Source organism: Anser brachyrhynchus, assembly GCF_964034855.1.
Source record: "Anser brachyrhynchus genome assembly, chromosome: 1".
In the NCBI taxonomy this organism is placed as follows: Eukaryota; Metazoa; Chordata; class Aves; order Anseriformes; family Anatidae; genus Anser; species Anser brachyrhynchus.
In genome coordinates, this window is record NC_137694.1 from 12,853,261 (window position 1) to 12,880,174 (window position 26,914).

General features: G+C 40.0%; 1 protein-coding gene and 2 long non-coding RNA genes across 6 annotated transcripts in view; 1 reads left to right on the forward strand and 2 right to left on the reverse strand.

The window, feature by feature from the left end:
- Positions 1-7,489: 7,489 nt before the first annotated feature.
- On the reverse strand, positions 7,490-10,294 carry LOC308187107. The gene is made up of 3 exons (XR_013944464.1): positions 10,037-10,294; positions 8,415-8,557; positions 7,490-8,289 (listed from the first exon to the last, which is right to left on the reverse strand). It is a non-coding gene; the product is annotated as an uncharacterized lncRNA (long non-coding RNA).
- Positions 10,295-10,304: 10 nt separating this feature from the next.
- On the forward strand, positions 10,305-15,125 carry LOC308187114. The gene is made up of 2 exons (XR_013944466.1): positions 10,305-11,721; positions 12,043-15,125. It is a non-coding gene; the product is annotated as an uncharacterized lncRNA (long non-coding RNA).
- Positions 14,038-26,914, reverse strand: part of PHTF2 (putative homeodomain transcription factor 2) — a 66,997-nt gene continuing 54,120 nt past the window's right edge. For all 4 annotated transcript variants that reach the window (XM_080575330.1, XM_080575327.1, XM_080575328.1 and 1 more), the window contains 5 exons: positions 25,030-25,116; positions 23,882-24,037; positions 19,800-19,895; positions 16,946-17,071; positions 14,038-16,182 (listed from right to left, as the gene is read on the reverse strand). In XM_080575330.1, coding sequence (XP_080431456.1) covers positions 16,162-16,182; positions 16,946-17,071; positions 19,800-19,895; positions 23,882-24,037; positions 25,030-25,116 — 486 coding nt within the window. In that variant the 3' untranslated portion in view covers positions 14,038-16,161. The remainder of the gene's footprint in view (positions 16,183-16,945; positions 17,072-19,799; positions 19,896-23,881; positions 24,038-25,029; positions 25,117-26,914) is intronic.

Consider the following 26,914-nt stretch of genomic DNA (forward strand, 5'->3'; position numbering starts at 1 on the left):
TCTGCATGGTAGCACAGCAGCAGCACCTCCTGCCCCTTCTGTGGCTCCTCGTACAGGTCTCATAGGGTCACCCTTGCTTGGGACCCATCGTGGAGCCTGGACAAGGAGCACCACCACGGGTCAGAGCCCCTTTCCCCATGGCACCAGGTCCCTGCTAGCACCAAGGCCTCAGATGCAGATGGGTGTTGCATCCCCTCCCCACCACAGATACGACAGCCCACAGGGCATGACTCAACATTCATGACCTCAAAGAAGAAACTCAAAGGGCAGAGGAGCATGAAGGAGGTTGGTAGAGATTAGGCAAGGAAGGGGCTGATTGACATCCCTCTGAGCCACGCTAGCACCTTCCTCTGGTGCTGATATTCAGCTGTGAATAATCCTGCAATCAGGGACCTAACCTTGGCTTTCTTACCCAAGGAAAATATTTAGACTGAGGTCTTTGGCTGCCCAGTAGTTTGAGGCACATGTCCAAAGTGTATGAAATCAGACATGAGATCTGAATTCAGATAATCCCTGAAGAAAAGAATAAACTTGAACTCTCAATTTCCATCCCAGGCTACTGGATATACATTGGCATGGCTCTGCTAAAGCTCTTCTACTCTGTATGCAGAAGTATTTATAGGCAAAAGAAAACTGACTCCATAACCCCGTGTTGATCTTCTGAGCTTTAGCAGTTAGTATTATAGAAAATGCAAACACCGTATTATCTACTAAGGTCTCTCAGTAGAAAAGTGATTCACCATCATAATAAATGCCATAACGCTTTAAGAGGAAACATTTTTGTCCTTTAAGTCATAAATACTGTATGTAGTCAAAGAATTCTTATAATTAGCTAATATCATACCATTTTAAGAAATTATTGCAAATTACTTTGTAAGTATGTAACCTTGGGGAACTAACAGATATTTTATGATTTCTAATGGAATCAAGGCTTGAAAATGCAGAATAAAACTGATGAAGAAAAAGCACCAAGTCATAAGAACTCCCATCACAGCAACATAGTTGCATAGACTGACCTACAGCCTAAGTAACCCAATGGATATAATCCATAAGCAGTAAAGAAAACTAATACCACATACATTTATAAAGCTATGATGAAAAAAAATAAAATTAAAATAATAAATTTATATTAAAAAAAACCAACCTCCGTGTCTTTGGCAGAGAAGAACTATCTTCCCCCAGGCTTATATCCATGTGGTATCTGGTCAGCCCAACACCAGCTGAGGTCAGCTTCACAAGAATAAGGCGTTTCAACCAAGGTCTGTAATCCCTACTCTGTATGTACATTATGTAATGTCTGGTTTCGTTTTCCACTTTGAAACTTTTTTTGAGTTTTCCTATGTCTGACCCCATGGAAGTTAACTATTTCATCGTGGGTCACTGTCAAGAACTCAAAGGACACATAGCCTTAATCAATACTGGGAATCGGTAATGGATCAGTCTATACTACATAGCAGGGCCCCCTGATGAGAGCACAAATATAGGATGCTGGCAGAGGAACTCCCTAAAGGATGCATTACAGGAACAGGATGACACTGGGGTCCCAAGGTCACAAACACAAAGCACAGCATACCAATTAACGGCACCAAAAGCAATGCAACCTCAGAAGCTAGCAAGAACATGTTTTAGGGCACAGTGAAAAATACAACATGAAATATTCCACAGAGGACGGCAGCACAAAGAAGGAAGCAAGAGGGTACAAAAGCAGTCATAGACCCTACAAGAACAAGATCAAAGGAAGAAAAGAGAGAAAGGAATTGCTCCAGCAATGTCTCCTTTGGCTAAGGACTCTGCTGCTTATCTGCAGTAGTTCCTCTATCACCTCTGGCAGAGGAAGTGTGCTGCTGTTTGATTTGCTACGTTCTGCCTTTGCAACTCAGTGGTCATGTCTAAAGGGTTATCTTCCACTGTCACTGGATGTTAAGAGCAATGTGTGTTTGCATGCATGTGTCTGTACATGCTTTCTGCTCCAGCTTTCCTCCCTGACCCAGTGATACTGCAGCACTCAGATGCAACAACTAGCTATTATGGATTCAGAGCAAGTCCTCACTCCCTGTAAACATTTACACAGTGTAGAACAAGTGAGACTGAGAATACTCAGCAGCCCAGTGGTTAGGAAGATGAATGTTACTGTCCCAAGTTCAGTCCCTCCTCCAGATTCTAGCAGGATACAAATACAGAGCAAGATTCATCTCATCCAAGTTTAGATGGCTACATTGGCACCAACAGGCTTTTTGCACTCAAAGGAGAGTGATAGGCACCTCTGGAAGGAGTTTCATCTTATCCTTTTAAGATGACATTAATTGTCCTCCAGAAGCATCAGTTTCTTTCCATTGCCTGGACAGAGTGTGCAGAGTCACTATCTGCAAGTCATGTCTAACTTCTTAGTTCCTGAAGTCAGAATAGACATATCCCTACTCAAATGTTCCCAGGTGTCTTCCGTTTCAGACATGCCTTGAGTGTATCTATAGGATCAGGCTACACAAAGGAGATAAGCAGGGAAGCCCCAAGGGTTCAGATGGAACTATTAAATATATTATGCATGCAACATCTCCACCCAGATGCCCACAGCTGATGCAGGGACTCAGCCCTACAGCAACTATGAGGCAGCTGAGCTGCAGATCTGAGACGTCCCAGAGAGCTGCCACTGGCACTGAAGAGGCAGGAAGGGGACCAGGTTCTCCTGAGGGTCAGGACCTTCCTACCTGGAGAGTCCTGCTGAAACCAGAACTGCCTGCACAGCTGCAGCCTGCTCCTGACCCCAAATCCTTTGAAGCAGAGCACACGTGCAATGCTAAGAAAGTTAAAAAAAAAAAAAAAAAAGTAAGTGTGGGTGTTACAGGTTCATAAGAACAAATATTTCACAGTGCATCTAAGTAGCAGGTAATTGCTAATGTGTTTGCAAAAGTGGCATGCTGATAGCTCTCTCTTTCTGAAGTTCACATCCATTTTGCAGAATCTGTCCTCTTCCCAATGACACAATGCTGCTTTTCAGCAGGATGTGTGTTCAGGTGCATAGTGACAGCAATTTAGAGTTTGGCATAAACTGTCAGAGAAAAATGTTTGACCGTGAGACAAACTCGGTTTGCCTCAGAGTGCAATCCCCTTACGGCTAATCACAGCTCCTTTCTTCCAGGTGCTTGTGCCTACAACACATCAACACATCTCCCCCGGTACATGGTTCATGATCGCAAATTTAACTATATTTAACTATTTTCCTTTGCTTTTTGCAAACCCTTGAATGATTCCATCTGTTTGGTCCAGTTTTTTTCTTTTTTCTCCCTAGATTACTTATACGGATTTTTTGTTTGTTTGTTTTAAAAGGATTTGGGGTACTTTAAAAATCTAAGCCTGGGTCTCCCAAGGAAATAGGAGTAAGTCCTTATGGACCATAGAAGAAATCCATGCCTGAGTACTCCCTTCTCCCTTTGATGTCACAGGCAGAAGCAGAAAGTTTTTCTGCATCCTTATGTGTGTGTTATGATTGATGAGGAAGAGAAAATGAAACAGAACTTTGCTGCCAAGCAGGGCATGCATGTGCACACACACACACACACAGCCAGCCACACAAGCAGCCCTGCTCAGCCAGAATTTTGCCAGTAACACCTGTAGGGGCCTGAAACTCTCTCGTACTGGGATCATCTTGGCTTTCTATCATGAAAACTGACATTTGACATTATGCTTCTTAGGTTAACCCTATATTTTCAGTTATATATCAAATGATTGTCCTCAAGGAATTAAAAGGCAGCCCGTATGAAAACAATGAAGTGAGGGTGCTTAGCCAGCACAATCTACATCATGCCTGAATGCCAAAATACCCTGTACATTCCTGAGTTTTCTGAAGGACGGGTAAGAAACAAAGCAATTAAAACCAATCCCACTACACTGCACAGTGGCACTGGCAGAAGAATATGGTCATGATACTTTGAGCATCTCAGCTGAACTGTGTTTGCCCATTCTAGAATTAATCCATCCATGATTTTTGTCACACGAGAAAGAGGAAGATTACAGCACTACCAAGTGAAGTCTGCAGTTACAACGTATTTGTACCATTCACAGGTTGACATTCAGTTGCAGCTGAATAGGTGGCATAAGGGATAATGAGCAAGTCAGGACACATCAGTGGCAATTTTCAATTTCTTACCTAGGTGATACCTTAACTAGCTGTGTTTGTAGCATAGGGGTTTTGAGAATTGGAATTCATAAGTGATTTTTTTTCGTAATCCCTTTTACCAAGAACACACATTTTATTTCCTTTTAATTTCCCCCATGGAAGGAAAAGAAAAAAAAGGAAAAAAAAGAAAAGAAAAAACTTTTGTGTTAAACTAATGCCAGTTGTCTATTACCGGATGGCACAGAGACAGAAATTAAGGGGTAACAATATTCTGAAACTAGCATGACCTTAAATTACAGGAGGTTAATAAATCACTTCAAATGGAAATCTCTGTCTGCTCTCACCTTGAGTTCTGAATACCTTTAATCAAGTAGCATAATAGAAATTGTGACGATCAAAGGCTCTAACTGCTGGAGGAGTGAGCCTACGAGTTGGAGAGACAGCTGGGACTAAAAGTTTGGGCTGTTCAACAAAAAAAGGCTTTGGAAATTCAGTCCCTCAGGAAGCTGTAAAACCTAACAAACTGATGGAAGAGGTTTCAGTATTTAACAAAAGACAAAACGTCTTGTAAGAGCCCAGCATGGGCGGGAGCCTTGGTGTTTCTGGGCAGGAACTCAGAGACACCAAGGAGATGGAAAGGGAAGGGGGAGACTTTGGGGCACATCCCAAATCACTGCCCAGGAGCACCACGCTGTGGGGTGGCTGTGGCAGGCTGTGTCCCAGCAGGGCTGTTCTGCAATGCCGTTACCCCGGGAGGAGAGCGGCTGACACCACCAGAGCTCAGAGACCTGCATCCTGCAACACAAGCACGTATGGTGTGAAGCACAGCCACAAAACTTGCAGAACCAATGGTAAATGTTTGGGGTTTTAAGTCTTGTCAAAGACGCTGTGGGAAACTGCAGCACCAGCATCCTAATGTCTTGGTCTGTACCAGCCAGCAGCATCCTGGCTTGTATCAGGAATAGGGTGGTCAGCGGGACCAGGGAGGTGATTGTCCTCCTGTACTCGGCTCTGGTGAGGCCGTACCTCAAGTACTGTGTTTGGTTTTGGGCTCCTCACTACAAGAAGGACATTGAGGTGCTGAAGTGTGTCCAGAGAAGGGCTACTAAGCTGGTGAAGGGTCTGGAGAATAAGTCTTTGAGGAGAGGCTGAGGGATTTGGAGTTGTTTAGTATGGAGAAGAGGAGGCTCAGGAGGTACAGCCTCATCGTGCTGTACCTTAAAGGAGGCTCGAGCGAGGTGGGGGTTGCTGTTCTCCCAAACAACAAGAGATAGGACAAGAGGAAATGGCCTCCAGTTGTGCCAGGGGAGGTTTAAATTGGGTATTAGGAAAAATTTCTTCACTGAAATGGTTGTCCCAGTTTCAGCTAGGATAGGGGTAATTTTCCTCACAGTTGCTGGTATAGTGCTGTGTTATGGATTTAGGATGAGAATAATGATGATGGGGAGGAGGAAGCAAATGGCTGTGTAGTGCTGAGCTGCCAGCTAGGTTAAACCACAACAGAAGCATTGGAGCAGGCTGCCCAGGGACGTGGTTGAGTCACCATCCCTGGAGGCATTCAAAAGATGTGTAATGTGGTGCTCAGGGACATGGCTTAGTGGCGAACTTGGCAGTGCTAGGTTGGTGGTTGGACTTGGCGATCTTAGGGGTCTTTTCCAGCCTAAATGATACTGTGCTTCTTGAAAGCTGAGGCAAAGCTACGAAGTCACTTGATTGTGTAGTCTTCTTTAGCATGAACGCAAAAGAGACTTTATATATATGTATGTATGCAGAGCTCTGGCAGTGTTTATAAGCTTGAGATCTGAATATCTGGGAGGAGGAAGATGTAAGGGCTATTACAAGAGCAGCAGTGCCTGCTGTGCACACCTCCTGTCCCACGTGGAAGCTGCGCTGTGCTGCTAAACCTGTGCTCGTGTTCTCCCAAGCATGTCCCCATTCAGGCAGCTGCTCTCCAGGCTCTTCCCACTGGGGTGTAAGGCAGCAGAAGTGGTCGTGGTTTTCTCCCTGTTTAGCAATATGGTTGCTTACAAAACACCCTCATTTTGGACACATAATTTGGAGGTATCCTTGTCCCTCCATTGTCAGGAAGCTTCTAAAAGGACAAAAATACTTTGAACGTACCCTTACAAGAATAATAAGTTTTATACAGCTCCAAATTGTATAAAGCAGAGCAAATTCCCTATGAAATAAAGAAATAAATCTTGGCTCCATTGAAATCAAACATAGGCTTCTGAGTTGGGACACTGTGCCTGAGTTCTTGGGGGTGACACCTGGCAGCCATCCCTGTCCCCACGCCCAGTGCGGCCGGGCCAGTCTGCAGCCCAAACACCCCGTGCGCACAGAGCCAGGAGCAGGGCTGCCGATCTGGTTCCCTGAGACTTGTTGCCCCAGCTTGGGCAACATGAAAAAACACAGTTTTTTATTTTACGTATAAAACAGAACATCCTAAATGCATATAGGTATGCACGTATAGCTGTATGCGTACAATTCAGCCAGTTTCTTGCAGAGGTACTCATCAACTGCAGCACTTTGGCAGAGCTGTGCCTTCAAAACGCAGCTTTCAGTCCCCATCTGCAGGCAGGATGGAGCAGAGCACCCAGCACTCAGCACCCAGCACCCAGCGGGGGCATGGTGCTGAGCCGGGGTGCGGGTGGAAGCTCATCCCGGTCCTCGCTTAATGACTCACCAGCCAGTGCTTTCAGGGCCTGGACCCCTGCTGCTGCAATTTGCCTGTTATTCTGCAGCTCTGCGAGACAGTCAGGCTGGGGTTAAAAGCCCAGGCTGGTTATATGTACACATACATACTTGGGTAAAATGACAAAAAGCAATCGTTTTTAAATTGAGGAAAAATGATACATGCAAAGCACCCTGCAAAGTACAGCACCTGCTGCAGTTTCCCGGGTCTCATACCAGGCGGTGGAATTTCATGACAGCTGAAAGAAGAAAGCAAACTACCCAGACAGCAGCAGATTTATCCATCGCATGAGCAAAACCAGACTGATTCCCATATTTCTAGTGCAAGAAAGGGATATACACACAATGAATTTGGGGAGGCTGCGCACACAATTTGTCTGTGAGCTCTGTGCCACCCTCTGTTCCCTCAAACACAAGCACTCACCAAGCTCCTGCCTATGCCAAAGGTTTTGGCTGCTTGACAAATTGGTGCACAAACCCTAGGGCGGTGAAATCATAAAGACAAATTTTCCTTGCTCCCTTCATCCACAAGCGGTGACTGAGAGCAGCGTTTTTAGCTTCCTCCAAAGCAGAAGGGAAGTACAGCTCCATCAGCCCTCTCAGGCAAGAGGATATTCCCATGAGCAGAAGAAACTCAAGGAAATTGAGGGTTTGACTCAACTCCACCTCTCGGCCCTCCCTCATGTGAGGAGGTTTCAACAATATCCAAGCATCCTCCCTTGCCCATTGACAGACAGCTTGCTAATAGATGCATTATTACTCAAACTTGTCAAAAGTCATTTGAAATCCCATCAGCAGACTGGAAAGGAGAGCATTAACCCCCAGTTCCAGCTAGTCGGGAACTGAAGTTCCACTGGTTTTTAATGAAAATTACTCTGTAATAAGTTTGTCTTCGTTTTTTGTTGTGACACAGACCCTTTATTAATACATTTTCACAGCCAAAGTAATGAGTTTTCCCTATCATATCTGCCTGATAATATATCTTCCAAGAAAAATGAGATTAATCATTATTTTAAAACATTGGCTTCATGATTTTTTTTTCATTTCATTTACGATATCTGCATAGATAAATCAAAAAAATAAAGAATAAAAGTTTTCATCACCCCAGCAGAATGGGATTAATTTACTATAACAAAAATGGATGGGAGCATCAGAAGTACTCACTCAAAATATGCTCGCGGTGACTAATATCATGAATATGAAAAGCTATCTTAGCTGATTCCAAGTTGCAGATGGATCTTGGCAGAAAGGAAGCCGAAGGAAATGAATGTAATAGCTGCAAAATATGTAAAAATGACACGGAGAGGGAAGTCTAGACAATGCGAGATGATTGCCATGTTTTCCAGTTTGGGATGCAAAACTCGTCGTTTGATTGTTCAGAGTCGGCTCTGCCGAACACACATCGCTCTTCCAACCCATATGGGCAAGTGCTTTGCCATATGTTTCAGGATACGACACAAGTACCCGGAGACATATTACTGCTGAAAATAGAAAAGAAAAAAAAAAAAAAAGAAGGAAGAAGAAGAAGAAATGCTGCCTATATATCGGAGGTGCACACTAGAGGGTGGAGCTTCCTGGTGTCCAACAGCATGCCTTTACAACGCACCTTTTCCTTCTACGTGCTCAGAGCCTGTGGGCATGAGGAGCACCTCCTGCCTTCCAGGTCCAGGTGTGCACCACCGCCATGTCACCACCTTGCATGGAGAAGACAGACATCCCGCAGACAGACATCCCCCTCTCTTCCCACCTCTTGGGAAACATGGGAGGAAAACGCGGGCATGAGGACACATGATCCAACTCTTTCCTCTTCCGCTGTGCAACCACCACACACCACTCTCCCTCACCATGTCTCCTTGACCCATTCTCTGCTTCTCAGGGCCACGTCCTAACTCCCTTCTCACAGCCACATCCCAATTCCCTTCTCCCAACCATGTTCCAGTTCCCTTCCGTCCCCTGTTCGTTCCCGCAGGAATGGGAACACAGCTCTGTCACACAATTAACATCTACTGCAAATCATGAACGGAGCTGTCAGATGATAATGGCTAAGTAAGGAGGGTGAGGGTTCTCAAAACTTCTAAATGCATTGAAAAAATCCTCATATTACAGAGCAGAGCATCTAAATAACTCGTGCAACCTCATGAACTTACTGCTGCTATTTTTGTCCAATGCACCATTCACTTGAATGGTCATCAAACCTCAGGGCATCCCGGTTAAATCAGGCAGTGGACACCTGAATGCAGCTTATCTCTGGTCTTTTGAGCTTGATTATATTGATGCTGGTTATTACTAGCTGCAGAACCATTGCCACTAAAGTTTTAGGACACTAAGAGCGTTTGCCTGTAGACAAACATTCAGCAGTTTACTGCTGCTTAAATCTAATGGATGTCTTAAGCCAAAAAAGGAGAACTTCAATGCACATTCAAGTGACAGTTGTGTATAAACACTCCAGCCTGCCTGTAACATGACGATTTTCCCCTTGTCAACTGAAAATAGCAGCGTCACAGGCACATTAACCAGATAATCCTGCCAGTTTTATCAAACAAAGTGCATGTAGTACAGCACAGGACAATACCTAAATATCACGCACGGTCTTTTATATCGCCACTTCCTTTTTGCAACAACAAAAAAAATAACATTTAACTAGGTCAAAATTGGTTGTAAAGACAAAATGGTGCCCCAGGATCATAATTCTGTGTGTGCTGCACATAACTGCATCCAGCTGCAGCCGTGAGGGAGCACGTTGCCTGTGCTTACACTGCCTCTAAATCGTAAAGTGTCTGGAAATGATTTCTCCAGTAATAATTGAATTAGATAAGGAGCATTGCAGGGAATTAGCAGTCCTGCTTGTTGATCTTTGTTGTTTTCTATCTCTTGGTTTACTTTGCATTCTGAGATGATGAAATTCTTAGCGTTTTTAAAACACAGGGCTGTGTATGCAAGGACACCTGTGGCTGAAACAGGTAGGCATGAGGCACCAAATTTTGGATACCCCTCAGACTAAAGAAACTGGTTTTCAAACTGGGGAACATTCAGCTATTACTTACACAAAACATTTGTGTTACTGCAAAATAAAAACCCATGAAGAAGATCATTATCTTCGTTAGAGTATCTTACAGTACAGATACTCTGCATTTATAGAAACTCAGCTTTGCCACTGACTACTTGAGGCTTCCAGGACGGGGCTCACAAACCCAACATCCCCCTCAGAGCACAGATTTCCTTTCTTACCTTTGCAAGCCAGTGTCCAAGAGAGTTATTGCTACCAGGTTTTGGCTGTAGAAACTTTCAAACACCTTTAATGTAGAACAAACGCCTTCAATGTAGAACATCAAACACCTTCCCACTGCTTCTTCCATGCAACCTATTTTCCATAAACACCACGCAATTCAGAATTCCCGTCCTGTGAACTCTTCCGTGATCTAGGCTTCAGCTCTGGGAGAAATTGCACATAAAAACAATCCCCACACAGCCACAGCTGTGCAGAGCCTTTACCTGTACTGGTTAACACCACTGCAATGCTGCCCAGCTGCTTCACCTTGCCAGGCATGGAAGCTTTCGAGGTGACACTACAGAAATCCCAGAAGGGACTTCTTCCTCACTAAGGTCAGAGGCATTTTTTTGTAATGTTCCCAGTGATACCACAATCACGTCTGAGCTGTCAAATCTACATCATTTTCTTGTGCTGCTGTGACAGCTGTTGGGTTTGCGGAGCTGGGCTGGGATCTTGATGAGCTGAAGCCGCAGCTGCTGCTAGGAGGAGCTGGTTCAAACAATCAGGTGTGGGCAAGAGAGGTTGGCAGCTCTCAGTGTCCCCCATCTGTGAGCCCCAGGTGTTAAATCTTTATTAGCAGTAGTCACTTCAACAAGGCATCAACCTTAGCTTTAGTGAAATTATATATATATATATTTATTTATTTATTTACAACTGCACCTGGGGGAGTTTAATGCTATTTTCAAGCATCAATAATCTATTTTGCATTTTGTTTCAAGAGAGATCACTGGTCCAGTTAAGGGAATTGAAAAGAAACAATATAAAGGTGGTGGCAAAATCTGTTTCGCCAGTCCCAACAGAGCATCCTCCGGCTTTGTGTTACCAGGCGAGGACAAAGAAGGTTTTGAGGGATTCCATCACGCTGCTGCACAGAGGAACAGTACTAATTAGCACGTACTCGATATGCTTGGGAAATTATGACTCCTTCAAAGAGTCACAGCAACAAGTGAAGCATCTGTTGCTTCCTCCGAGTTATAATGAGTATTTCGCAATTATCCTTTCGCATGCCTCGAATTTCTGATTTTTTTATTTTTATTTAGGAAGGCAGGATTTGCGGCACCACCGAAATGCACAACAAGCAGATGTGCGTGGGAAAGAACAGGAAATAGCGGTGCTCTCCAACTGCTGTGTTATGTCACCTCAAGGCCAAAATTGTCGCCTGTCTACATTTTCTGCATTCACTATATGAACTCCACTCTATACACAGCGAGAATTGGTCCCGTTTCAATAGCTTGGCTCCTGTTTATTCCAGCGGGGATGCCAGTGACCACTGTTGCGTGCAGCTACACGACACACAGCCGGCAGCCAAAAACCAGCTCCAAGCTACAGCCCCTGCCCGCAGCGCGCTGCTCGCGCAGCTGGGCCGGCACAGATGCTCGTGGTGTAAACACCACTGCAAGGAGCCGTGCTGAAAGGAAAACCACACCTGGGCTGGAGTAGCAGGCTGAGCATGGCAGCAACCGTGCAGCTGTACTTGGGGAAGGAAGAAGGTGCTGAAGTCAGCTCCATGAGCAGCCAAAACAAGGCACAGCCGGGGCCACAGCCTGCTCCCAGCACAGGACTCCAGTGCCAGCCCCTGGTTGTCTCCGTGGGGTTATTTCTCCCGGCCATATAGGTCAGCTGAATAAACACAGCTCCCCAGGTACGCTCAGGAGTGAGAAGGAAGTTACACGGTACGGGTTTACAAAAGGCTGAAATGACGAGGCCAGGCTGGATGGGGCTTTGGGCAGCCTGGTCTGGTGGGAGGTGTCCCTGCCCATGGCAGGGGGGTGGAACTGGGTGATTTTGGGGTCCCTTCCAACCCCAACCATTCCATGATCCTGTGATTCAATGACAATGCTTTGCTGGAGGGGGGTAAAACATCGCTGGTTCTCCCTCTGCAAGTTGGATTTTTTTGCATTATTCCTGCCAAGTTTCACATCTGCATCTAAATTATCCACACTACTTCCCTTTCACATTCAAGAGAGAAACGCCCCAGAAGATGACTAGAATCGGTGCCACATCAGCTGGGTGTATCCCCCTCTGAAAGGAAATGGTTTTCAACGGAGTGTAAAGGCAGCGTTGGGTCAGTTCAACATCCAGCTTTCAGACACCCGAGACTGAGGTCAGTGACTCCTACACGGCTTAGGACCATGGCCCTGGGTACGCGGAGCTGTTGGAGAGTGGCCTTTCTTTACGGGCAAGCTCTTATCCCCATGACCTTTCTTCACGGGCAAGCTCTTGCCCCGAGACTGCTTGACTTGGCTTCACTCCCCTCGAGGGTCGAGCAGCGCTTGGCCCTGCTGCTGAGGGTTTAAAGGAAGACCAGCTTGCCCCTTGCTATGCCCGAGGACAGCAGCTCACTCCCCACAAACCCACACCCTCCCCATTTCAGTGCCAAGCTGCCGCTCAGGCTCCTTTTGGCCCAGCGAACACGGCAGTTAAACAAAGCAATTCGCCTCCCATCCGTTCCCGGGTATGGAACAGAGCAAAAGCAAAAGATTTCATTTCATGTATACCCGTGCGTCTGGAGACCTGGGTTTGGACTGCGATACTGTCAGGAGGCAGCCACCTAATCCCTGGTAAATTTCATTACCAAGAAGATTACACTGGGCTGGCAGGAGCTGCTTGTAAATAACTGCTGCGGGTTAGAGGCACAAAGAGAAGTGGGGGGCGGTGTTTAGGTGTTTAAGAGTGCAAGCGTGTGCACAGGCATAAAGCGCTGTCATTTTCGCACATAAAGACTGACACAAACAAAATGAGTTGCATCATTTTGGGAGTTCGTCCCTAAACCGAAGGTGCTTTCTTTCGCTTGAATTGATTAAACAAACGTAGGAAACAAAGAGAGCCAAGTGGACAAATCTTTCTGCGGCACGACCTTATTTCTCACGCCAGATAATACACTCACACAAACTCACACTGGGAAAATTGAATCTGAGCAGCACTGGGTGCTGTTCATTTCAGCACAGGTGCCTGCGTGCATGCTAAGGGTTGTGCTGCTTCCTCTCTCAAGGGCTGGAAAGGAAAAGAGAATCTCTCTTGATTTCCCTCTGAGCAATCCTCAGTCTCTGATAGCAGGAGACGCGGCATTATTTGCAGCCCAGACAATTCACTTTTTATCAAGAAACCCAATCTGTGGCAATTTCTGACTTGTGAAGTTTGGTTTAAAGGAGGCAAGTTGTCAGCTCAAGTGTAAAATGATCAAAGAGACAATAATAGGGAAGGAAAAGGTAAAAAAAAAAAAAAAAAAGTATTATTTCCTCATAGCAATTTGGAGGAATAATTTTTAATGTGTTGAGTTTACATGTTAATTCTGCAACACAATCTAAGCTAAGTCTTTACACCTGTGTAATTAAGGCATTAAATGAGGAAGTGTACTGGAGGTACCTGGGGTAAGTTCTCAAAGGACTAACCCCTAGCAGCAACCTGACTGCTAACGCAAGTCACAAAATCGGAATGTTTTACTTGCCTTTTCCTACTTATTTCTATTGTCACGCTGTGAATTTTCCCCGGTGCAACCGAGATCACACTTGGATTCTAGCCTGAGCTTTTACGTTAATAAATGACAATGAAAACCCACGGCCCTCCATGTGCTAAAATGCTGTTGTGTGGTTGGAGTACCAGCGCCAAAGCAAGACCTCCTGACACCCTGGTGCCAGAAAGCCCTGCCCGCTGGCGTACCACCAGCTCACGTGCAGAACTGCGCATTCACAGGCATGAATTAAATCCGACTCAGAAATATGCTGAAGATCACTAAAAGATATAGCTCACCGCACTTTTTTTGCTTCTTTTTCACCATCAACCATAGAAAGCTTTATTCCACGCCGGATCACGCTTTCAGTTACAAAACATGTGGCGAAAATAACAGTTAACACGCAAGATCTGCCATATTTCTACTTGCCTCTAGTTTCATACTGGGTTTTCCAGACCGAGGGATACAATAAACCTCTCCCATTTTTAAGATAATGAATATATCTAATGGTAGCAAATAAAAGGTTTTTATTATTTTTTTTTAAATTTCATTTCACACGTATTTTACTCCTCCCAAGTCACCATTGTTAGTGCAACAATCCAGCACAGTGCTAGTTGCTGAGGTATATGTGGTTAAACTGATTTCCCATTCAACCAAAACCGCAATGTTTTCCCACCCTTTTTTTTATTATCATTATTTTAAAGGTACTGAAACAGTATATTCACCATTACAGATTGTGTTTTTTTAAAGAATTCCATTCTAAAGAGTGGTTTTGTACTAGTAACAGGCTGTAGAAAGCAACAGCCTTATCTTTTATCCCCCATAGAACTCCTGCTGTACTTTTTTTTTCTTAAAATATATTTTGTGCAAAATTAAGTTCTATGTAGGTCTGTACCATAATTTGGAAAAAACTGTGTATAAAATGTACGTAATTTTTAAAAACAATCCCAACATCGGACAACAGAGAAAGAAGAAACAGATCAGATGCAAGTTTTCACATGAGAAACTAAAGAGAGTATGTTCTTAAAGCTCCAGGAATACATTCTTTCAAAAACCAGAATGCACTTTGGTCATTATTAAACATTAGTACAGAGGCAAATAAAATACAAAATGCTTGTTTGTGTTGCTTTATATATAAAAATATTTTTATACCACAGAAGTTTAAGATACATTACTTCAAATCTTTAAAGGTAATGAAGATCAAATCTAGTATAATGTCCAGACTCTTGTAACATTACTACTGTCATTTTTCACTGTGAAGCCATTACTTTAGAAACATAAAATGTGAGAATACGTGAGCCAATATTAATTCTCCTAATATATGTGGAAATTCTGTTGAAAGCAACTTAATTGTACAGGGGTGACCATTTCTTTCTGTCACGATGAAGAACCGCAAGTCAGTAAGACTGGTCCACATGTGAGGCATGGACAGAAGGCAGGGGAAGAGGTGGGAAACCGAAGGCTCAAGCTCGCTGGAAAAGCACTAGGGTGGAACGGGGGGAAAAGGAGGTTATCTGAAGACACAAATATGAGAGTACATGGCTTCATCAGTTCTGCTGCCCGCCAGAAGAACTCGTTTTCCATGTTTAACTGTTCTTAAACTTCAGTGTGGTATGAATGGCATATACTATAGTGGACAAGAGGAGAGCATGTATCTTACGCTCAGTTACTCGTAGCATTCCGTTCACCAGTATGTCTTTTGCCTGTTTAAATATTCAGTTTCACCATATAATATATACTGCTCCATAGTTCACCATAATATATTCCAATTAATATACATTTATATGTATATATATAAAGTTTCTCATTAAAAGTAACAATAAAAAGTGCAGATATTGAGCATGCACAGTCAGAGCTGCGCAGAACAGCCCAGTATTTCAAATAAATACAATATTTAATTTTTATCAAAATATCATACAGCATGGTAACCATTTACAATTATTGCTCTAATAAAAGTGTTAACAAAGAGCACTTGTTGACCTGTTATATAATACCTTATTAATATCCCAGGGTACTTAAACTGAAGTCTCCATCAGTTTAGATCCTGGAATTACTCAAAATATTAAAAATTCCCACTTGCTTCTAATACTAATATAAAATATTTCTGCTACCTGTCATACTGTATTGTCAGTACCTTGTTTTTTTATGTCTTCTCTATTGCAACCAAACATCTAGTGATGTTCTGTTGTCCTTGTAAATGATTGGTGCAAATGAAATATTCTAAGCTTTTACCACACTTAATCAAATATCAAACGACTTTCATATGCAACTAAAAATGTTCAACATTGGCCTCAGCTGTAACAACAAATACAGTAATTTAGCGTGTTCAATTGCTAGGATTTCAAGTTGTCAGTTGCTTGGTTTTTGACCCTTCCGAAATCTGATCTTTTCCAAAACTAAACAAATATGTTTGAAAATAAAATGTCAACTAAAATGAAAATAAAACAGTGAGAAGATGAAATAAATACAAAGATTGCACAAGACAGTCAGATGTAAACACTTCAGTTTTTCAAACAACATCCTTGAAGAGGTTGTAGCTTCTGAAATACAGATTCAGTGGCTGCTTTGAGGCAGTTTTGTCAATCAGTGAGCTTTTCTATAACACTGTTATCTCATCTTCTTTACATATTGTCAAGATTTGATCTTCCACAGCTGAAAAAGTTAAAGCAGTAAAACATTATTTCCCATCTCAGTTTTACCAAAGCAGCAATACCACACCTTTTTTCTTTTTGCATTTGCTGCACATTCAGTAATACAAAAGTTAAATTTTATATTCATTTACTTGTAATAGAAAAAAATGGGCAGATGTAAGCAAACTCGACGGCTAATTAATGGCTTTATCCTACAAGCTTGCACTAAGGTGTCCCATCACCTGAATCTTGGAACAGTTTCCAGAGTTCAGAGAGGTTCAGAAAGTAGGACCTAATGAGACGGTCCTTAAGCCATGATAAAAACTACACTGTGTAACGTTAGTCGTGGTAATACTGTACCTACTGTAATACTTTACTGCAGTGCAAGACAAAAGGATAGCTTGCATCTCTTTGCATCCAAAGATGCAAAGTCAACAGTGAGGAACTCGAGAGAGAAATCAGATCTGGAATACATGGATAAGTTAAATAAGGTCTTGTACTTGTGTGTATCAGTGTTTCTGTATTTATGTCTATGAATTCTTCACGATCGTGCCCTAAATAAAGTTAAGGCACCACAAAAATGTGTAAAATGTTAAAAGGGCTGCTGTGACAAATACATCACTGTTTTTCTGATATAGCTTAAGTTTCACAACCATTTTCAAACAATAAATTTGCTAGTTAACACAGTTAAGAATTCACTAATTTACAATATACGATTCAACTACCATAAGTCTGAACACCATGGTTAAAAAAAAAAAAAAAAAAGATGCTTAGGAAGTACTTACCTTTAGATTAAATCCAAGCAAGTCGCTGATGACACCAGAAACAGCAGACAGGATGACAACTTGGGTGATATTATAAAGCAGTGGATTCATTGTAAGCCCATATAGCCTAAAGGGACTGTCCAGTTCCTAACAATGTGAAACAATGACATTGTTAAAAAGCAGAAATGACACAACGGTTTGTTCATTTAAGTACCAGACGGAGCATTTATCCATTAAAAACTACTTATTTTCTTGCCTTAAGTTGCTTTAAAACATTAAAACAAACTGGACTCTGAGAAAATAGAAATAATGTTTCAAGTGTTTACATAATCCTTCAAAAAATTGGAGACTACCCATCTGGAACATCTACCAATTTGCTCGTGAAGACAGGAAAGCAGACAGCTAGTTCTGCTGGTATCAAGGTCCCAACCTTTTAGAATTCCTTATAATTTTCCCAAAATCATCATCAGCATTAAAAAAAGCTAACAGAGGAATACCTCGCTACTAGGAAAACTAACAAAAATGTCTTTCCTAATCCCTTCCTTTTCCATTAATTTTGAGAATAACTAACAATGAATATAGACAGAAAAGGAAGATAAAGGATTAAAAAGAACACTAATAAGCATTTAACTGCAAATATTTTACATCTTTATTAGAAAAATCAAAATATTAGCCAAAATTAATCTGCAACAAATTTGAACAAAGCAGCTTTTTCTTGTTCTTGGTGAGTTAATAAAGTCACCAAAACACTTCTGGCCTAGAAATATATCAAAAGAAGAAAAAGAGTTTTTAAATACAACAATGAATTATATGAAGTATAACAACTATCACCACTTTGGTCGTCTGTATTTTCTAGCTTTAAATTCATCTTCATTCTCCTCCTGCCTTACATCCTGAGTCTTGAACAAGATTTTATAAAACAAATTTTAATAAAGAAGAATTTCAGACCTCTGACTCTTCCTTTAAGAAGAGATGAAATCAGAGTAAACTACGTTTCAGTTTAGATGTAACATGGTATTAAACTCTGCTGCAAATATAAAAGACACAAAAGACATGATTCTGAAGAGAACAGAAGGGAATTTCTTTAAGGGAAAAGCTTTCAGCTTGTGGATTCATCTTATCAATGCTGGGAGTAAGAAAATAGTAAGCATATTCATTGTAGCAATCTTCAATAAAAGCTTGAGGATCAAAATGATCCAAAGACGAAATTAGAAAACAAGTCCATTTAGCTGCTGGGCATGAAATAAGTAATTTTGTTGACCATTAACTACCAAGAATTCATTTAAAGCTCATATTAGGTGGTTTGGAAGTCCCACCTCACAAAAAAAAAAAAAAAAAAAGGAAGGGAAGGAAAATACTTTTATAGGTGCCTAATAATCCCTAGAGAACTGTTCCATGTGAGCACTCTATGTTGGACTAACTGAAAAAGTTGATTCCCTGAAGGAAAAATCAAAACGCTGTTATTAAATTCCCTCTTAACCCCAGAATAACAAGTCAGCAGCAGCTTTTAAGAACTTTACCATACATGCAGAATGTATAACAAGATCTGGGTAATGAAAGTTGAAGCTAGACAAATTTAATTTTAAAATAAAGTTTACACTTAACAGCAGAAGTGTGACTGAACACTGGGACACCTTGCCATGAGAGGTAGGGGGGCGAGTCATGAATTTTTCTGTAGCATCAAAACTTGCTTCCTTTCTGGGGAAGTCCACTTCAGGTAACTGTAAGTTATTTACTGTTAAATTTAGTGCAATAGCACACAACTAGATTTAATTGACCTTGTTTGTTCAAAAAAAAAAAAACATGAAATAATTTTTAGAAGTTTTAGAAGTTTTTCAAGTGTTAAATTATTCGCTCTTATTTTGCATTCAGGTAACCTTCTGGTAAGTTTTGGATTAGGGAAATGTTTACTCTGAAGGAGAATGAGATAGTTACAGAGCAAGAATTAAGCTCCAAGACAAATGGAAGAACAAAACAGCCTGCTTCCCTGATCTATGACAAATCGGTGAGTTTGAAACAACAGAACTTAGAAAAGGCAGTTTAGGATCAAATCCGTCTTCCCAAGAACCTCAACCACTGGGTTGTTCCTAAGAATAACAACAATAAAGCAAGCCCAAAGCATGTCCATGTTCTACATCCAGATAAGTAAGGCGATTTTTCTTCAGCACAATTCCAGAAATCGCAAGTGATAAAAAAAATACAATTCCTCTCACCATGATGAAATACCTCCTACCCTCCAAAGACAGTTGGCAAACAGGCTAATATTCTATTAGCAAAATCTTTTCCACAGATCACTGAAATTCTATGCAAACATGCAAATAAGTTGGCCCTATAGTTCAAAAACACAGCCGACGTGGAATACATGAAATGAAAGCCGTATCTTTAATTCATATATAAATGGACCTATGTAACAATTCCTGTAAGTAAAGAAGACATCGAGCATAATCAGTAAAGAAGACATCAAGCATAATCAACTATTAGTTTGAAATGCTGACCACTAGGAATTTTTAAGAGGAATTATTTTTGTGGAAGAATACAAGTCATCTAGTAGCTTATTATCAGAAACAGATATCAAGACTCAAAACAAAACTGCGTCATTTCCTGAGGGTTCATCATCCTGTCCACCCTAAAGTTCCTCCTCTCACTCTACTCATATAAAGAATAAAACTTATTGTATATAAAAATTATTTGTAACACACACTGACAGCAAATTAACAGGCTGAAGTGGTATGAACAAGTAGAGTCACTGTGACAGTTACAGAGATGACTTAAACCCAAGTGTACTATATCACCTGAAGACGTAACACAAATGATTCATTAAGTAGCCTATTCTCCATCTCACATATAATAGAGTTAATACTGCTTTAATTCTTACCTTCAGTAACTTAGTAGCAAGTTTTAAAACGTTGTTCACTAGTGTCAGTTCCTCCTTCTTATTAGGCTTTTTCTCCATTTTCAAGTACAAGTTTATCTGATTTGAACAAAATATGAGTATCACCACTTATTCAGAATTTAAAGGAACTCATTTGGAAACATTTTATAATAAAATGAAGTAATTATTCAGCACGTATATGATAGAACAGCAATGACATTTCTGCAAGCAAGGAACTTCCTTTGCTTTCTTTTTAATTTTTAGGAACAAATACAGGGCTCAGTACTTTAGGAAAATAAAATGTTTTATGATACAACATTTGACACTACTTCAGGAACAATTTTAAAGATTAATTTCATCTAAAAATTGGACAAAGCAATTTTAGACAGAGTGTCTGCACATTTTTCCTTCTTTGATTGAGGTTTGTTGATTCATTTCCAGAAATTATTATACTACTATGCAGACCTTATAGGCATAAAATCCCCAAGTCATTGAATTGACTAAAAGGATAAAGCATAATTCTGCTACAATATCATTCCTTTTAAACTATTTTAGTATCCTTGAATAGTTCATGAACACCTTGATTGCAGAAAGTCTTCCCAGTGCCTTGAAAAATATGAAAAGTTATTGAATTAAACTCATTATTGCTGTAGAAGAACACTGTATCAATCATTTTAATATTTCTGCGATGCAGACTTCTTTAGATCATTGTTTCCAAGAAAGTTTAGCTAAGAGTACAAATTAGCTGTCTTCTGGCAAGTCTGAAACATCAGCTTTCATTCCCAATTGGCCTATCTGATATACTAGACCAGGCAAGGTTACCTTGGTGTTTTTTTTTTTTAAATTTTATTGCATAAGAAAAGCAAATGAAAGGAAAAGTATCTTGATAAACACTGAACTATTTATTTTAGGGTGATAACAATCAAAAATATACTAAAAAATTAGCAATACGTTCAAGTAGTCCTTCAGATGAGAGACTCTAATCAGCTATAGCAGCAAAGTTGCCGAAAAGAAGTGTCACTATAGAGTCCTGTTGTAAAGCAGTTACTGAAATAAGGACACCGTCGTGTGAACAAGAGTAACTGAATTTTATCATCTCTCTCTGAAAAGGCCACTGGAAATTGCTTTTATAATTAAGTTAAAATCAAAAAGGATTCCTAATATATTCCAAGGCAAATTAAGCTCCCCAACCATCAATTTCATTTCAAAGTAAATTATGCTTTTAGAGGCAAAGTGATTAGAGACCTTAAATAAAAAATTCTTGATTTCACCAATTCAAATTTTTTAGAAACAGGAGTAAACCAAGAATGAAGTCTAAATTTGGCAAATCTGGGGAAAAAATGTTAAGTAACAAATCCTGGGAAGGTTCAAACCTGTTTTAACAAATTTGAACAGATTTCTCTAATTTACCCAAAAAATTACCATTCAGTAATATCCTTTGAAACTCGAGGGGAGTTTGAATATGCATATCCCCCAGCCATCCACCATACCCATTTCTGAAGCTTGAAATTGGCAAGACAACAACTTGGATCAGAACATACCTTGTATTTTTCTCAACAGGGAATGCCACAGACGTACTTACTTTACAAGAGCAAATAAAAATACTTTCAGGACTTGGAAAAATTAGAGACAAACAGCATACATTTAAAAATGCCTTGACGATCTTTTAGTTTCCCATCATGAATCCTAATCGTTAAATTCATAGGTTGAATATAAAGCAAACAGAAGAGCTTGGAACTTTGCTGATGCAAAGTACAATTTGCAACTTCATCTTATCTATCTGAATCTGGGGATTAAGGCTTTTTTGCTCATCTGTGTTTTTAATGTTGTTGTTTTAAAGCTTCATTCTCTTTTTACAGCAAGCCTAATGCCATTAGTGTCTGATTTTCAAGGATATGAGTTCAGAAATACTTTTTTCAGATAACCAAGTGAGTGTAAGCCAATAGTTTGGGTTTGGTCTCTCACAACAGGCCAAAACATCAGACTTATGCGTATAACTCCAGAACAAACGCAGCATGGTATCCAACTAATACATGTAACCACTCCAAACGGAGTTCTATCTAGGGTGACACGCATCCTTTTTATTTTCTCAGAAACAATTGTGAATTATATTTTGTTTTTAATAAAGCACTCTCTCAGGGCCTTTATGAAGGAAATGAATTATAATAGGATAAATTGGATTCAATACATGTCTGATGACATAACACTTCCGGAATTTTTGTTTATTTATTTACTTATAGTTCTGGGGAGCAAACAGAGAGACTGCATCTTTTGACTTAAACTTTTCAACTTAACTGGCTTAAAATGTTTAAGGGCTGATTCTCATGAAGAGTATAGCTTAGAAACCTAGGAAAGTAAAATAAAGCTGGACTTTCTCAATCTCTCTCTTGCCTTGATCTTCACATTCTTTTACTTTCCAGTACCTGTCTCCAACACTTCTTTCCATTTTCATTCCAAAACCAGGACACTAACTTCACTGGGACATTAGGCTACTCATAGTCTGCGGACCATCAGACCAATGCAAAGATCTCTCGGGACCTGTGCCTATTGTACTAGAGGATCCCACCAAACTGCATGTCACACTTAGTTTGACTGATTTGACTCCAGTCTTCTCTTTGCAGGTCTGTTCACATGCTTGTACATTTACTCCTAGATTAAGAATCTAATCTACTCTTTTTGAGTGTAACTGAACTGAGGTACTTTTCAAGAATAATTTAAACTAACATTTTCAAATGAAATCCAAAAAGTACTAAGTAGTGCTAACATACTTCCATTAGAAAAAATGAACAATTGTGACAGTCATCAGCTTGGAGTTCATTCAGAAACAAAAATACTCTTTTTTGCTATTAAGTGCAAAGCATCAAGTGATTTAAATAAATGGTTTGTGTATTTATTAAAGGTAATGTTTAAAATTCTAATGAAGGATGAGGCTGCAACCACAGGAAAATCACTTTACCTTTCAAGCGTTAAAGCCCATATATAAGATATTTATGCTAAGCACCGCTTAAAACCAACTTCCTGTAATTGTCAATAGGAAAAAGAACACTTCTTGTTCCTACCCTACCATATCTTGGATGTCTTCCTCTGGCATTCCAACCCCAAACTCAGGAGATTAAGAGAAATGGAAAATCTTGCAGAGCAATAAGTTATATTGTGTGTATTTAGAAGCTTCATATAAATGAGACTTATTTTTTAAAGACTTGTTTTTAAAATGGTTTTTTATAAACATTGAAAATTAGTTCAAGTCAGGAAATAAAATCTTCCACACACTCCCAAAGTCAGGCTTATGAAGTGAAGCTTATGACAAATGACATAAATGACTGCTTATGTATTTTGCTCAATGATAATTCATTTTTTCCTTATCAAAGGTAAATAGGCAGTCTGTCTTCTCGCTGCCCAGCCTCATCATGTCCTGAATGATGTTTTGAACTGGTGTGAAACCTCTCAGACTAAAAAGAGAAGCTTCTTACCTGACAGTAACTGAACACATTTAGCCTAGAAAACTATCAGCAGTACCAGACAGAGCAGAGAGGGAGTTTGCAGTACAAATGCTGAATAGAACATTCCTGAGGGTAAAAGTAAGTAGATCCAAAGCCAAGCTTAAGAGATGACTGAAAGAAGAAATTTCCATGGAGCCTAGAGGACACTATATGTAATCCCTGTAACCTAGAAGTCAAAATTACTGGACTGCAGAGTGACTCACTGCAGAAAGTAAATTTGTTTTCAAATCTTTTACTCTCAATACAATACTTTGAGAGGTCAGGCTTTTCCTTATTTAAGGACCTTTTTGTTTGTGTTCTGTTAAATCTTTAGTCATATCAATTGACACATTCGTTATGTCTAAGCATGCTTGCTTAAAGAGATGGTTTTTGGCCATCTCAATGTTCCACACAACTTTTAAACAAAGACACACACTGCCTAGAGAAACTTAATTTCACGTTGTAAGGATCTTGAATAACTTGTCTCACTATACCACAATTAACTCTCCAATTCAGCCTATGTTAATGCATCTACAACGCATTCTCAAGACCTACTAGAAGAATGTTTGTTTAGATAGAAAAATGTACAATTACACAAATTCTCACCTGCTCAGTAAGTAATATTGAGGTATTGCTGTATTTTTTACTGGTTTCAGATCCAAGAGTAACAAATCGTAACAGAAACAGTGTTAGTGAAATGCACCAAATTACTAGTTCCCAATTGTAGTGACAATCAAGGAAGATCTCATGCATGTGAAGCAGCTGAAAGCAAAAAAGAAAAATTAAAATTGAGTTCAGATTAATATTTATGTTGCAACATAAGGAAAGAATTACATACCTCCCCCAACTCCAAGAAAAAATTCATAGTAATAGGTACATGGGCTGTTTTCAGGCATAAAAGATTTTTGAATCATAATTTAAAAATCAAAATTTTGTTAAAGATATCAGATCTGAGAAAAGGCTGAATCAGAAAGTGAAATAAAAGACTCAGAATTTAAGCGTCTTTTTTTCATATTCTAAAACAACAGAAACATGTATTACATTCTAAGAAGTTAAACACAAGTTTGAACTTGCAAAGACACCACGTGTGATGCAAAACAAAACATACCTTCAAACATACTGAATTACATCAAAAATTTAATTCAAATAGTGTTATTGCTAAATTATAATCATTTTAAATATTTTAATAGTTTGCTGCCAGGAAAACACGTTAGCATTAACTAGGGAAGGAAGTGGAAAAAATGCAACTAGAAGCAATTCAGAAGCTTCCTTGTATGCTGAAAGAGAAGTTCAAGCACAAAGCTTCGTTACTAGTAAAACTCTTATTTAAACTTAGATTTGCTTACTAAAAAATATTCCACTAGAGGGCAGGCTATTACAGCCAACAAATTCATCAACTAAGGGCAATCTCAAATTATATTTTTTTATATATCTTTGCAAAGTATGTTTTGATGTAATATGCTAGAAGAAACAGTCTTCCAAAACCCACAATGCAATGAAAGAGGGCACATTAATAGCAATAATAATACCACCATGCCAGTAATTACACTAAGTTTCTTTAGCTATTAGAGCATGGCTAGGGGATAATATTCTAAAGTAAATAAAATGAACAATATAAATGGAGCTCAATCTTCTGAAAAGCTATAACAGCTGTTACTGATTTTTCACTGTGGTCTTTTACCTTAACAGGAATAATCACACAAAAGGCAGCCTATTATTTTAAAAACTATTTAAGTCATGTGGGATTTCCTCACCTGTGCACAACAGATAAATACAACTGAAATAGTCAGTAGGAAGGCAGATGAAACTATGACATCAACTGAGCGCTGAGGACCTCGACGCTGAAAATAAGGGAGATGTATATATGAGTGAGAAGGTACCTAACCAGCAGTCATATTTAGTGCATCGAGTTAGATTCACACCTAGAACAAAGTTTCCTCATAGCTTGCAGATTGGTAATTTAAGTTCAACACAATATTAGAACCTATAAATATAACTACATGTGGATACCTCCAAAGGCATATAAGATTTAATTCAGTTGCATACATGTAAAAACTATGAAAAAAGAACATTCACCACTTTTTCAGTCTTTCATAATGTGAAGTAGCAAATTCAATACAGCACCTACGTGGAAAACGTAGGTGCAGTTGTGAGGAAAAAAGGCAAGACACTCTCCACAACGATGCCAGCACGTGCAGTTTTTAAAGCACAAGAATGAGATTTTGTTGTTTAAATGCTGCTATCCTTCTTTCCTCCCACCCAGCAACGCAGTACAGACTATAAAGAAAAAGTGTAAAGTTTAAAGGGCACATCTTTTCCACAGTCTACCCATACTTCCATAACACAAGGGGTGTTGTAAACAAACCACTTCAATTCCCCTTTAAATAACGTATCTTTCAAATTCAAGATCACATTTTACATTAAAAACTTTGCCTGCTTGTATTTCCTGCTTTCCACACTCCCCGGTCTCCACACCACAGCTTCTTTGTGTTTTCATAATCCCTTACATAGTTCTAGAAAGGATTGATAGCAGATTTTATCTAACCTTTCTTAACTGCTGTTGGAAAGGAGCAAAGATGTAAGCAAAGTTATTGCCACCACTAAAAAAAAGATTATCAGTTGCTGTTCACCAAAAAAGTGTTTCAAGAGAAACCAAACAGCTTCATCCGTGTTTAGAAAACTTATTCTTCCTCTTCAGGATGAGCATTTTGAAAAATACCTAACTTGGAAGTCAAGCCTAGCAGTAATGGTAGAAACCAAAGGAGTGTTCTAGAAATTAGAGGAGCTTAGACAAAAAGAAACTGAATCAAATTCACGTTGAAAAGAATCAAGAAATTTGCAGTTAACAGGTGAGGTAATCTATCATATTGTAACTACAGCCTATGAGAACACACCAGCTTTACCATATTGTCTACTTGTAAAAGAGGTATCTGCCTTACAACCCTACCGTTCATTTTTCTAAAGATTGACACTGATGGCATAGCACTTGACAAAAGACATGAACAGAACTACAGGACACCGCTCTACAAATAACTGAAATTGAGACATTTTACGTCTACCAATGTAAATTGAGTTCTGCAGGGTTGGTCATTTTTATGGTTTTATAATAGTCCTCAACAAGGCCAGTTAGAAACTCTTTATAAAAGTGATTATGCCTTTGCTCACTTTCATTAGTGATGGTGTTTTAAGACTGAATGAATTGATCCATGCAAGTAGGTAATGAAAAGCCATTTAACATCTAAGATGAAGAAACAGCCCACGCAGACAGAAAATGTTTGTGCAAAATACAGGAGAGAGTATTCAGTTGAGGCAATTCTTGGACACAACTTTGGGTAAAACTCTGTAATGGAACCTGAGAGAGATTAGGCAACTAAACAATGCTAATCCCTGAGCCTCTACTAGTAATGAAACATGAGTGATATTCATTATACAGGACTCCTCCAGAAAACTTAAAACATGAGATGGCTGCAGAGCTTCAATTAGTTATCCCATCAATGTCACGAGCAGATGGTTCAGATCCCACTGAAGGGCAGCTGCTTCAGTAGGGTGAAGTTTCAAAAAAAACATCTAACGATGTGGAGAGTTTATAGATACCCAAGGCAGAAAAGGCAGCAAGTGCCATCAGTAATTGTCATGACA